General features: G+C 32.3%; 1 protein-coding gene across 1 annotated transcript in view; it reads right to left on the bottom strand.

Annotated features, from left to right (window-relative positions):
• ace2 (angiotensin converting enzyme 2) overlaps positions 1-15,649 on the bottom strand; it is a 36,739-nt gene that overhangs the window by 13,236 nt on the left and 7,854 nt on the right. Inside the window, exons 4-5 of the mRNA XM_042489543.2 lie at positions 1,932-2,075; positions 43-158 (exon numbers count right to left, since the gene is read on the bottom strand). Coding sequence (XP_042345477.2) covers positions 43-158; positions 1,932-2,075 — 260 coding nt within the window. The remainder of the gene's footprint in view (positions 1-42; positions 159-1,931; positions 2,076-15,649) is intronic.

Genomic DNA, 15,649 nt, shown 5'->3' with positions numbered 1-15,649 from the left:
CTCTAAAACACAAGACATACAGTCACCTGATATAAGACGTACCTGTCTGTATACATCACGGACGTCGTCCATCAGCTCATCTCTGGTGTAGTAGAACCGAGGGTCCTCTTCAATGGTCTCATAGTTATATCTCCAGTAAGATCCATAGTCTTCAAAACCTGTAAGAGAGTTTGTCAGAGGGGGAACAGGTCAATCAGCTGTTTTGGTTTTTTTTTTTAAATTGTACAATTCCAGTGAAATGATATTTTCACTGTTCACAAAAACTTTTCAGTTCACAAAAACTCACCACTAGAGGGGTTTTTTTTTTAGCTTTTTTGATAGAATTGTAGCCGACCCACTAAGAGACCGGTAGTATTTAAATTTTTAATTTCAATTAAATGGTATCAAAACTAATTTGTTTTGTTTTTTCTTCTCTTTCATGTGCGTGTGTGTGTGCTCCTCTGAGAATCACCACCTTAACCTGGTGGAGGGGGTTGTGTGTCCCTGTGATCCTGGGAGCGGTGTTGTCCGGGGTTAATAGATGGTCCTAATAGAGCTAATAGAGGGTCCTCCAAGGCAAATGGTCCCAGAGGAGGGGCCAGACTGAGTGCGGTTTAAAGAAGACCTTGAGGAAACAGTATTTTCGGACCACAAGTACCTCTCACAGTATGGGGTGGACAGCTGCTGCCCCCGCGACCTGGCCTCGGATAAGCAGACGACGATGGATGGAATGTATTGATGTGTGTGTGCATGTGGTTGTGTACTTTTATCTTGTTCATTCTATCTTATTATTTATTATTTAATTTTATTTTGTAAAGCACTTTGAGTTGCACTTGCTGTATGAACTGTGCTTTACAAATATAGGTATTTAAGTTATCATCACATGTAGCCCTTCACCATCTGGCCCCCCCTTACCTCACTGACCTCCTCTCTCCTTAAAAACCCTCTTCTTCCCTCATCTCTTCTCCTCTGCCTACCCCCCCAACCTTCAGTTCTTGAAAGGCGCTATATAAATCCTATGTATTAATATTATCATTATTATTATGTATTTTAATCATGAGTATTTTGTAATTTGTATCTTGCTTAACATAACAAAATCAGATGCAATTTGTAACAAAATATTTTAAGAACCTGTATTGGTGAATTTGAAATACTTAAATTACATTAGTGATTCATAAATCATGTAACGTATCCTGTTGGGTCCAGCAAGGTGCTTATTGTAAACTACTGTATACTTTTTATTTTTAGGTTGTTGGTATTAGTGTGCTTTTCTTTCTCTTCTACTGGTTTGTACTCTATCATGCTCTGCTGTAATGGTACTGTTGTGTCTTTTGCATTTGTTCAGTTGGTTGCCTCTAAAGTTGGAGATCTTAGAAATTTGCTTAATCAACAGCACTTTTATTTGTTGCTCTTTCAAAAAGGCATCCCCTAAATGTAGTATTGTAATCTGAAAGAACTAGTGCATCACTGTGGCTTTACTTTTCAGTTCCCCAAGTTTCATGTCAGTTTTCTGTTGACTCAGTCAGTGGACGCCGTGACTGAAAGAAACCACACAGCATTCACCCCTGAATTTACAGCCTTCCACCTCCAAGATATCCAGATGGGTCACTTCAAATCCATGATGCAGAGCTCATCTTTTCAATGTAGGGGGTTTTAGACCAGACCCATACTGAGGCTCCTAAATGCTTATATTTTGATTTAATACCTTTTCTTACACAAGTATTTTGTGTTTTATTTTGATACATGTGATGAGCTAGTATTTGTCATTTGTAAGAAGATATTTTTTGATGTATCTGTGCACTTCTCTGGACTGCACGGTGAATATGGCTATCTTGCCCAAAATCTAGAGTAATCGCTTATTCATATTAATATAGTCCTTAATGTAGAAGTTTGCCTGTTAGGATTTATAATGTTTTTACTTTAAGTGACATGTTTTCTTAGAGATTTATTACCATTAGCTTTAGCAGCTTCATTCTTCAGATCCACATAGTCTTCATACAGAGGCCTCATCCTCTTCCCTGTCTCTCTCCTCCAGCCTTCCCACACATGCAGACGTTCAGCGTAGTTTCGGCTGTTGGCCATTACATGCTCCAGGCCTGTAAACAAAGGAACACGCAAGTCAGCAAGAGTACATTGATCTAATGCAGTGGTTCCCAACAAGAGGGTCCTGAACCCTGCAAGGGTTTGCGAAAGCGTTATGTGGCGTTGCAAGGCCTTCAGGATTTTAAGGGGTGTAGGAAAACTCATATATGCCTACATGTCAGCATTTTATTCATTTCTGTAAAGAAATCTAAATGAAATTGCTCATTTTAAAGTGTAAATTCTATTCAAGATATACAGTATCTTGTATATGTATTGTATGTACAGTATATGTGTGAAGTTACTTGATTTTTTTAAGAAAACTCATCGCTAATGCAATATTCAAAAGAATTAATGTTAAAAGAAGAATTATCTACAATTATCCCCATGCTGTTGTATGCCGTAGCACACCAGTTAAACAAGTAAGTTCTGTGTAAACATGAATGTTTAACACACATTTTCCCCCTGGCAACACAGAAGATCTATGCAATCAGGACAGTTTAAAGGTGGGCAACCAAGGTGAGTGTTACAAATTCAATTTCTAATCAAATGTCATAGCAGAGAAAAACAAAAAACATTCATGAAAACATAATATGGCATGTCACAGAAATCATAAAAAAGTAATAGAGTATATGGTTTGAAAACAAAAAAATGTTATAGGGCAGTATGCCGTACAAAAATCTTTTAATACTCATAGCAGAGTATCACAAAAAATAGTAAAAGAAAGTAAGTAAAAAGTAGTTTAATATTTTAATATAAAAAAAGACAATTGTTACAGTATGGTATGTCATTCAAAAATGTAAATTAACATGCTATACTGGTTTTTAGCTGTTTTTTGGAAATTTCACAGCAACATACTAAACAATGGCCAGTTTCTTGATGAACAAATTATGATGTTTTTGGCTGTTTTTAACCTTTATTTCCACTTTGTGTGCTATGAAGTGTCTCTACAAGCTATAATATGTAATTTTCAGCCATTGTTATGACATGTCAAAATTTGACATTTTTTGACATACTATACTATGGCGTTTTTGCCCATTTGTTTTTACGTATTAAAATATGATGTTTTTGGCTGTTTTTAGCTTTTATTTCCACCTTGTTCACTATGGGGCATCTAAATAAGCTATGATGTATCATTTTTAGCCATTTTTTTTACGACATGTCAAAATTTGACATTTTTTGACATACTATACTATGACGTTTTTGCCCATTTTTTTGACGTACTAAAATATGATGTTTTTGACTGTTTTTAGGTTTTATTTTCACCTAGTTCGCTATGAGGCATCTAAATGAACTATAAGATAAAATTTTTAGCCATTTTCGTGACATGTCAAAATTTGACATTTTTTGACATACTATACTATGGCGTTTTTGCCCATTTTTTTGACGTACTAAAACATGATGTTTTTGGCTGTTTTTAACCTTTATTTCCACTTTGTGTGCTATGAAGTGTCTCTACAAGCTATAATATGTAATTTTCAGCCATTGTTATGACATGTCAAAATTTGACATTTTTTGACATACTATACTATGGCGTTTTTGCCCATTTGTTTTTACGTATTAAAATATGATGTTTTTGGCTGTTTTTAGCTTTTATTTCCACCTTGTTCACTATGGGGCATCTAAATAAGCTATGATGTATCATTTTTAGCCATTTTTTTTACGACATGTCAAAATTTGACATTTTTTGACATACTATACTATGACGTTTTTGCCCATTTTTTTAACGTACTAAAATATGATGTTTTTGACTGTTTTTAGCTTTTATTTTCACCTAGTTCACTATGAGGCCTCTAAATAAGCTATGATGTATCATTGTTAGCCATTTTTACGACATGTCAAAATTTGACATTTTTTGACATACTATACTATGGCGTTTTTGTCCATTTTTTGTGACGTACTAAAATGTGATGTTTTTGACTGTTTTTAGCTTTTATTTTCACCTTGTTCACTATGGGGTGTCTAAATGAGCCATAATATAACATTTTTAGCCATTTTCATGACATATCAAAATTTGACATTTTTCGACATATTATACTATGGCGTTTTTGCCCATTTTTTTGACGTACTAAAATAGGATGTTTTTGACTGTTTTTAGCTTTTATTTCCACCTTGTTCACTATAAACTGTCTAAATGTCCTATAATATAACATTTTTAGCCATTTTCGTGACATGTCAAAATTTGACATTTTTCGACATACTATACTATGGCGTTTTTGCCCATTTTTTTGACGTACTAAAATATGATGTTTTTGGCTGTTTTTAGCTTTTATTTCCACCTTGTTCACTACGAGGCCTCTAAATAAGCTATGATGTATCATTTTTAGCCATTTTTACGACATGTCAAAATATGACATTTTTCGACATACTATACTATGGCGTTTTTTTTGCCCATTTTTTTGACGTACTAAAATATGATGTTTTTGGCTGTTTTTAGCTTTTATTTCCACCTTGTTCACTATGAGGCATCTAAATAAGCTATGATGTATCATTTTTAGCCATTTTTATCACATGTCAAAATTTGACATTTTTCGACATACTATACTATGACGTTTTTGCCCATTTTTTTGACGTACTAAAATATGATATTTTTGACTGTTTTTATCTTTTATTTTCACCTAGTTCGCTATGAGGCATCTAAATGAACTATAAGATAAAATTTTTAGCCATTTTCGTGACATGTCAAAATGTGACATTTTTCGACATACTATACTATGGCGTTTTTTTTGCCCATTTTTTTGAAGTACTAAAATATGATGTTTTTGGCTGTTTTTAGCTTTTATTTCCACCTTGTTCACTATGAGGCATCTAAATAAGCTATGATGTATCATTTTTAGCCATTTTTATCACATGTCAAAATTTGACATTTTTCGACATACTATACTATGGCGTTTTTTTTGACGTACTAAAATATGATGTTTTTGGCTGTTTTTAGCTTTTATTTCCACCTTGTTCACTATGAGGCATCTAAATAAGCTATGATGTATCATTTTTAGCCATTTTTATCACATGTCAAAATTTGACATTTTTCGACATACTATACTATGACGTTTTTGCCCATTTTTTTGACGTACTAAAATATGATATTTTTGACTGTTTTTAGCTTTTATTTCCACCTAGTTCGCTATGAGGCATCTAAATGAACTATAAGATAAAATTTTTAGCCATTTTCGTGACATGTCAAAATTTGACATTTTTTGACATACTATACTATGGCGTTTTTGCCCATTTTTTTGAAGCACTGAAATATGATGTTTTTGGCTGTTTTTAGCTTTTATTTCCACCTTGTTCACTATGAGGCGTCTAAATAAGCTATGATGTATCATTGTTAGCCATTTTTACGACATGTCAAAATGTGACATTTTTCGACATACTATACTATGGCGTTTTTTTTGCCCATTTTTTTGAAGTACTAAAATATGATGTTTTTGGCTGTTTTTAGCTTTTATTTCCACCTTGTTCACTATGAGGCATCTAAATAAGCTATGATGTATCATTTTTAGCCATTTTTATCACATGTCAAAATTTGACATTTTTCGACATACTATACTATGACGTTTTTGCCCATTTTTTTGACGTACTAAAATATGATATTTTTGACTGTTTTTAGCTTTTATTTTCACCTAGTTCGCTATGAGGCATCTAAATGAACTATAAGATAAAATTTTTAGCCATTTTCGTGACATGTCAAAATTTGACATTTTTTGACATACTATACTATGGCGTTTTGCCCATTTTTTTGACGTACTAAAATATGATGTTTTTGGCTGTTTTTAGCTTTTATTTCCACCTTGTTCACTACGAGGCCTCTAAATAAGCTATGATGTATCATTTTTAGCCATTTTTACGACATGTCAAAATATGACATTTTTCGACATACTATACTATGGCGTTTTTTTTGCCCATTTTTTTGAAGTACTAAAATATGATGTTTTTGGCTGTTTTTAGCTTTTATTTCCACCTTGTTCACAATGAGGCCTCTAAATGAGCAATGATATAACATTTTTAGCCATTTTCGTGACATGTCAAAATTTGACATTTTTCGACATACTATACTATGGCGTTTTTGCCCATTTTTTTGACGTACTAAAATATGATGTTTTTGGCTGTTTTTAGCTTTTATTTCCACCTTGTTCACAATGAGGCCTCTAAATGAGCAATGATATAACATTTTTAGCCATTTTCGTGACATGTCAAAATTTGACATTTTTCGACATACTATACTATGGCGTTTTGCCCATTTTTTTGACGTACTAAAATATGATGTTTTTGGCTGTTTTTAGCTTTTATTTCCACCTTGTTCACTACGAGGCCTCTAAATAAGCTATGATGTATCATTTTTAGCCATTTTTACGACATGTCAAAATTTGACATTTTTCGACATACTATACTATGACGTTTTTGCCCATTTTTTTGACGTACTAAAATATGATGTTTTTGGCTGTTTTTAGCCTGTATTTCCACCTTGTTCACTACGAGGCCTCTACATGAGCTATGATGTATCAATTTTAGCCATTTTTACGACATGTCAAAATATGACATTTTTCGACATACTATACTATGGCGTTCTTGCCCATTTTTTGTGACGTACTAAAATGTGATGTTTTTGACTGTTTTTAGCTTTTATTTCCACCTTGTTCACTATGAGGCATCTAAATGAACTGTAATATAACATTTTTAGCCATTTTCGTGACATGTCAAAATTTGACATTTTTCGACATACTATACTATGGCGTTTTTGCCCATTTTTTTTACGTACTAAAATATGATGTTTTTGGCTGTTTTTAGCTTTTATTTCCACCTTGTTCACTATGAGGCATCTAAATGAGCAATGATATAACATTTTTAGCCATTTTCGTGACATGTCAAAATGTGACATTTGTCGACATACTATACTATGGCGTTTTTGCCCATTTTTTTGACGTACTAAAATATGATGTTTTTGGCTGTTTTTAGCCTTTATTTCCACCTTGTTCACTACAAGGCCTCTAAATAAGCTATGATGTATCATTTATAGCCATTTTTAGAACATATCAAAATATGACATTTTTCGACATACTATGCTATGGCGTTTTTTTTTGCCCATTTTTTTGACGTACTAAAATATGATGTTTTTGGCTGTTTTTAGCCTTTATTTCCACCTTGTTCACTACGAGTCCTCTAAATAAGCTATGATGTATCATTTTTAGCCATTTTTGTGACATGTCAAAATATGACATTTTTCGACATACTATACTATGGCGTTTTTTTTTGCCCATTTTTTTGAAGTACTAAAATATGATGTTTTTGGCTGTTTTTAGCTTTTATTTCCACCTTGTTCACTATGAGGCATCTAAATGAGCAATGATATAACATTTTTAGCCATTTTCGTGACATGTCAAAATTTGACATTTTTCGACATACTATACTATGGCGTTTTGCCCATTTTTTGACGTACTAAAATATGATGTTTTTGGCTGTTTTAGCCTTTATTTCCACCTTGTTCACTACGAGGCCTCTAAATAAGCTATGATGTATCATTTATAGCCATTTTTAGAACATGTCAAAATATGACATTTTTCGACATACTATACTATGGCGTTTTTTTTGCCCATTTTTTTGACGTACTAAAATATGATGTTTTTGGCTGTTTTTAGCTTTTATTTCCACCTTGTTCACTATGAGGCATCTAAATAAGCTATGATGTATCATTTTTAGCCATTTTTACGACATGTCAAAATTTGACATTTTTCGACATACTATACTATGGCGTTTTTGCCCATTTTTTTGACGTACTAAAATATGATGTTTTTGGCTGTTTTTAGCTTTTATTTCCACCTTGTTCACTATGAGGCCTCTAAATAAGCTATGATGTATCATTTTTAGCCATTTTTACGACATGTCAAAATTTGACATTTTTCGACATACTATACTATGGCGTTCTTGCCCATTTTTTGTGACGTACTAAAATGTGATGTTTTTGACTGTTTTTAGCTTTTATTTCCACCTTGTTCACTATGAGGCATCTAAATGAACTATAATATAACATTTTTAGCCATTTTCGTGACATGTCAAAATTTGACATTTTTCGACATACTATACTATGGCGTTTTTGCCCATTTTTTTGACGTACTAAAATATGATGTTTTTGGCTGTTTTTAGCTTTTATTTCCACCTTGTTCACTACGAGGCCTCTAAATAAGCTATGATGTATCATTTTTAGCCATTTTTACGACATGTCAAAATATGACATTTTTCGACATACTATACTATGGCGTTTTTTTTGCCCATTTTTTTGAAGTACTAAAATATGATGTTTTTGGCTGTTTTTAGCTTTTATTTCCACCTTGTTCACTATGAGGCATCTAAATGAGCAATGATATAACATTTTTAGCCATTTTCGTGACATGTCAAAATGTGACATTTGTCGACATACTATACTATGGCGTTTTTGCCCATTTTTTTGACGTACTAAAATATGATGTTTTTGGCTGTTTTTAGCCTTTATTTCCACCTTGTTCACTACAAGGCCTCTAAATAAGCTATGATGTATCATTTATAGTCATTTTTAGAACATGTCAAAATATGACATTTTTCGACATACTATACTATGGCGTTTTTGCCCATTTTTTTGACGTACTAAAATATGATGTTTTTGGCTGTTTTTAGCTTTTATTTCCACCTTGTTCACTATGAGGCCTCTAAATAAGCTATGATGTATCATTTTTAGCCATTTTCACGACATGTCAAAATTTGACATTTTTCGACATACTATACTATGGCGTTTTTGCCCATTTTTTGTGACGAACTAAAATGTGATGTTTTTGAATGTTTTTAGCTTTTATTTCTACCTTGTTCACTATGAGGCATCTAAATGAGCTATAATATAACATTTTTAGCCATTTTCGTGACATGTCAAAATTTGACATTTTTCGACATACTATACTATGGCGTTTTTGCCCATTTTTTTGACGTACTAAAATATGATGTTTTTGGCTGTTTTTAGCCTTTATTTCCACCTTGTTCACTACAAGGCCTCTAAATAAGCTATGATGTATCATTTATAGCCATTTTTAGAACATGTCAAAATATGACATTTTTCGACATACTATACTATGGCGTTTTTTTTTGCCCATTTTTTTGAAGTACTAAAATATGATGTTTTTGGCTGTTTTTAGCTTTTATTTCCACCTTGTTCACTATGAGGCCTCTAAATGAGCAATGATATAACATTTTTAGCCATTTTCGTGACATGTCAAAATTTGACATTTTTCGACATACTATACTATGGCGTTTTTGCCCATTTTTTGTGACGTACTAAAATGTGATGTTTTTGACTGTTTTTAGCTTTTATTTTCACCTTGTTCACTATGGGGTGTCTAAATGAGCCATAATATAACATTTTTTGCCATTTTCGTGACATATCAAAATTTGACATTTTTCGACATATTATACTATGGCGTTTTTGCCCATTTTTTTGACGTACTAAAATATGATGTTTTTGACTGTTTTTAGCTTTTATTTCCACCTTGTTCACTATAAACTGTCTAAATGTCCTATAATATAACATTTTTAGCCATTTTCGTGACATGTCAAAATTTGACATTTTTCGACATACTATACTATGGCGTTTTTGCCCATTTTTTTGACGTACTAAAATATGATGTTTTTGGCTGTTTTTAGCTTTTATTTCCACCTTGTTCACTATGAGGTGTCTACACAAGCTAAAATATATCATTTTTAGCCATTTTTATCACATGTCAAAATTTGACATTTTTCGACATACTATACTATGGCGTTTTTGCCCATTTTTTTGACGTACTAAAATATGATGTTTTTGGCTGTTTTTAGCTTTTATTTCCACCTTGTTCACTACGAGGCCTCTAAATAAGCTATGATGTATCATTTTTAGCCATTTTCGTGACATGTCAAAATATGACATTTTTCGACATACTATACTATGGCGTTTTTTTTGCCCATTTTTTTGAAGTACGAAAATATGATGTTTTTGGCTGTTTTTAGCTTTTATTTCCACCTTGTTCACTATGAGGCATCTAAATGAGCAATGATATAACATTTTTAGCCATTTTCGTGACATGTCAAAATTTGACATTTTTCGACATACTATACTATGGCGTTTTTGCCCATTTTTTTGACGTACTAAAATATGATGTTTTTGGCTGTTTTTAGCCTTTATTTCCACCTTGTTCACTACGAGGCCTCTAAATAAGCTATGATGTATCATTTATAGCCATTTTTAGAACATGTCAAAATATGACATTTTTCGACATACTATACTATGGCGTTTTTTTTGCCCATTTTTTTGACGTACTAAAATATGATGTTTTTGGCTGTTTTTAGCTTTTATTTCCACCTTGTTCACTATGAGGCATCTAAATAAGCTATGATGTATCATTTTTAGCCATTTTTACGACATGTCAAAATTTGACATTTTTCGACATACTATACTATGGCGTTTTTGCCCATTTTTTGACGTACTAAAATATGATGTTTTTGGCTGTTTTTAGCTTTTATTTCCACCTTGTTCACTATGAGGCCTCTAAATAAGCTATGATGTATCATTTTTAGCCATTTTTACAACATGTCAAAATTTGACATTTTTCGACATACTATACTATGGCGTTCTTGCCCATTTTTTGTGACGTACTAAAATGTGATGTTTTTGACTGTTTTTAGCTTTTATTTCCACCTTGTTCACTATGAGGCATCTAAATGAGCTATAATATAACATTTTTAGCCATTTTCGTGACATGTCAAAATTTGACATTTTTCGACATACTATACTATGGCGTTTTTGCCCATTTTTTTGACGTACTAAAATATGATGTTTTTGGCTGTTTTTAGCTTTTATTTCCACCTTGTTCACTACAAGGCCTCTAAATAAGCTATGATGTATCATTTTTAGCCATTTTTACGACATGTCAAAATATGACATTTTTCGACATACTATACTATGGCGTTTTTTTTTGCCCATTTTTTTGAAGTACTAAAATATGATGTTTTTGGCTGTTTTTAGCTTTTATTTCCACCTTGTTCACTATGAGGCATCTAAATGAGCAATGATATAACATTTTTAGCCATTTTCGTGACATGTCAAAATGTGACATTTGTCGACATACTATACTATGGCGTTTTTGCCCATTTTTTTGACGTACTAAAATATGATGTTTTTGGCTGTTTTTAGCCTTTATTTCCACCTTGTTCACTACAAGGCCTCTAAATAAGCTATGATGTATCATTTATAGCCATTTTTAGAACATGTCAAAATATGACATTTTTCGACATACTATACTATGGCGTTTTTTTTTGCCCATTTTTTTGACGTACTAAAATATGATGTTTTTGGCTGTTTTTAGCTTTTATTTCCACCTTGTTCACTACGAGGCCTCTAAATAAGCTATGATGTATCATTTTTAGCCATTTTTACGACATGTCAAAATTTGACATTTTTCGACATACTATACTATGGCGTTTTTGCCCATTTTTTGTGACGCACTAAAATGTGATGTTTTTGACTGTTTTTAGCTTTTATTTCCACCTTGTTCACTACGAGGCCTCTAAATAAGCTATGATGTATCATTTTTAGCCATTTTTACGACATGTCAAAATTTGACATTTTTCGACATACTATACTATGGCGTTTTTGCCCATTTTTTTGAAGTACTAAAACATGATGTTTTTGGCTGTTTTTAGGTTTTATTTCCACCTTGTTCACTATGAGGCATCTGAATGAGCTATAATATAACATTTTTAGCCATTTTCGTGATATGTCAAAACATTTGACATTTTTCAACATACTATACTATGGCGTTTTTGCCCATTTTTTGTGACGTACTAAAATGTGATGTTTTTGACTGTTTTTAGCTTTTATTTTCACCTTGTTCACTATGGGGTGTCTAAATGAGCCATAATATAACATTTTTAGCCATTTTCGTGACATGTCAAAATTTGACATTTTTCGACATACTATACTATGGCGTTTTTGCCCATTTTTTGACGTACTAAAATATGATGTTTTTGGCTGTTTTTAGCTTTTATTTCCACCTTGTTCACTATGAGGCCTCTATATAAGCTATGATGTATCATTTTTAGCCATTTTCACGACATGTCAAAATATGACATTTTTCGACATACTATACTATGGCGTTTTTGCCCATTTTTTTGACGTACTAAAATATGATGTTTTTGGCTGTTTTTAGCCTTTATTTCCACCTTGTTCACTACGAGGCCTCTAAATAAGCTATGATGTATCATTTTTAGCCATTTCTACGACATGTCAAAATTTGACATTTTTCGACATACTATACTATGGCGTTTTTGCCCATTTTTTGTGACGTACTAAAATATGATGTTTTTTGCTGTTTTTAGCTTTTATTTCCACTTTGTTCACTATGAGGCATCTAAATGAGCAATGATATCACATTTTTAGCCATTTTCTTGACATGTCAAAATTTGACATTTTTCGACATACTATACTATGGCGTTTTTGCCATTTTTTTGACGTACTAAAATATGATGTTTTTGGCTGTTTTTAGCTTTTATTTCCACCTTGTTCACTATGAGGCCTCTAAATAAGCTATGATGTATCATTTTTAGCCATTTTTACGACATGTCAAAATTTGACATTTTTCGACATACTATACTATGGCGTTTTTGCCCATTTTTTTGACGTACTAAAATATGATGTTTTTGGCTGTTTTAGCTTTTATTTCCACCTTGTTCACTATGAGGCCTCTAAATAAGCTATGATGTATCATTTTTAGCCATTTTCGTGACATGTCAAAATTTGACATTTTTCGACATACTATACTATGGCGTTTTTGCCCATTTTTTGTGACGTACTAAAATGTGATGTTTTTGGCTGTTTTTAGCTTTTATTTTCACTTTGTTCACTATGGGGTGTCTAAATGAGCCATAATATAACATTTTAAGCCATTTTCGTGACATGTCAAAATTTGAAATTTTTCGACATACTATACTATGGCGTTTTTGCCCATTTTTTTGACGTACTAAAATATGATGTTTTTGGCTGTTTTTAGCTTTTATTTCCACCTTGTTCACTATGAGGCCTCTATATAAGCTATGATGTATCATTTTTAGCCATTTTCACGACATGTCAAAATATGACATTTTTCGACATACTATACTATGGCGTTTTTGCCCATTTTTTTGACGTACTAAAATATGATGTTTTTGGCTGTTTTTAGCCTTTATTTCCACCTTGTTCACTATGAGGCCTCTAAATAAGCTATGATGTATCATTTTTAGCCATTTTTACGACATGTCAAAATTTGACATTTTTCGACATACTATACTATGGCGTTTTTGCCCATTTTTTTGAAGTACTAAAATATGATGTTTTTGGCTGTTTTTAGCTTTTATTTCCACCTTGTTCACTATGAGGCATCTAAATGAGCAATGATATCACATTTTTAGCCATTTTCTTGACATGTCAAAATTTGACATTTTTCGACATACTATACTATGGCGTTTTTGCCATTTTTTTGACGCACTAAAATATGATGTTTTTGGCTGTTTTTAGCTTTTATTTCCACCTTGTTCACTATGAGGCCTCTAAATAAGCTATGATTTATCATTTTTAGCCATTTCTACGACATGTCAAAATTTGACATTTTTCGACATACTATACTATGGCGTTTTTGCCCATTTTTTTGACGTACTAAAATATGATGTTTTTGGCTGTTTTTAGCTTTTATTTCCACCTTGTTCACTATGAGGCCTCTAAATAAGCTATGATGTATCATTTTTAGCCATTTTCGTGACATGTCAAAATTTGACATTTTTCGACATACTATACTATGGCGTTTTTGCCCATTTTTTTGACGTACTAAAATATGATGTTTTTGGCTGTTTTTAGCTTTTATTTCCACCTTGTTCACTATGAGGCCTCTAAATAAGCTATGATTTATCATTTTTAGCCATTTCTACGACATGTCAAAATTTGACATTTTTCGACATACTATACTATGGCGTTTTTGCCCATTTTTTTGACGTACTAAAATATGATGTTTTTGGCTGTTTTTAGCTTTTATTTCCACCTTGTTCACTATGAGGCCTCTAAATAAGCTATGATGTATCATTTTTAGCCATTTTCGTGACATGTCAAAATTTGACATTTTTCGACATACTATACTATGGCGTTTTTGCCCATTTTTTTGACGTACTAAAATATGATGTTTTTGGCTGTTTTTAGCCTTTATTTCCACCTTGTTCACTACGGGCCTCTAAATAAGCTATGATGTATCATTGTTAGCCATTTCTACGACATGTCAAAATTTGACATTTTTCGACATACTATACTATGGCGTTTTTGCCCATTTTTTGGACATACTAAAACATGATGTTTTTGACTGTTTTTAGCTTTTATTTCCACCTTGTTCACTATAAACTGTTTAAATGTCCTATAATATAACATTTTTAGCCATTTTCGTGACATGTCAAAATTTGACATTTTTCGACATACTATACTATGGCGTTTTTTTTGCCCATTTTTTTGAAGTACTGAAGTATGATGTTTTTGGCTGTTTTTAGCTTTTATTTCCACCTTGTTCACTATGAGGCATCTAAATGAGCAGGGATATAATTTTTTTAGCCATTTTCGTGACATGTCAAAATGCGACATTTTTCGACATACTATACTATGGCGTTTTTGCCCATTTGTTTAACGTACTAAAATATGATGTTGTTGGCTGTTTTTAGCTTTTATTTCCACCTTGTTCACTACGAGGCCTCTAAATAAGCTATGATGTATCATTTTTAGCCATTTTTACGACATGTCAAAATATGACATTTTTCGACATACTATACTATGACGTTTTTGCCCATTTTTTGTGACGTACTAAAATGTGATGTTTTTGACTGTTTTTAGCTTTTATGTTCACCTTGTTCACTATGGGGTGTCTAAATGAGCCATAATATAACATTTTTTGCCATTTTCGTCACATGTCAAAATTTGACATTTTTCGACATACTATACTATGGCGTTTTTGCCCATTTTTTGGACGTACTAAAATATGATGTTGTTGGCTGTTTTTAGCTTTTATTTCCACTTTGTTCACTATGAGGCATCTAAATGAGCAATGATATAACATTTTTAGCCATTTTCGTGATATGTCAAAATTTGACATTTTTCGACATACTATACTATGGCGTTTTTGCCCATTTTTTGTGACGTACTAAAATATGATGTTTTTTGCTGTTTTTAGCTTTTATTTCCACTTTGTTCACTATGGGGTGTCTAAATGAGCCATAATATAACATTTTTTGCCGTTTTCGTCACATGTCAAAATTTGACATTTTTCGACATACTATACTATGGCGTTTTTGCCCATTTTTTGGACGTACTAAAATATGATGTTGTTGGCTGTTTTTAGCTTTTATTTCCACTTTGTTCACTATGAGGCATCTAAATGAGCAATGATATAACATTTTTAGCCATTTTCGTGATATGTCAAAATTTGACATTTTTCGACATACTATACTATGGCGTTTTTGCCCATTTTTTGAGACGTACTAAAATATGATGTTTTTGGCTGTTTTTAGCTTTTATTTCCACCTTGTTCACTACGAG

This window comes from Plectropomus leopardus, chromosome 1 (genome assembly GCF_026936395.1).
Source record: "Plectropomus leopardus strain MGB_pleo_1.0 chromosome 1, ASM2693639v1, whole genome shotgun sequence".
Taxonomy (NCBI): domain Eukaryota; kingdom Metazoa; phylum Chordata; class Actinopteri; order Perciformes; family Serranidae; genus Plectropomus; species Plectropomus leopardus.
This window is presented reverse-complemented; position numbering and strand designations above follow the sequence as displayed.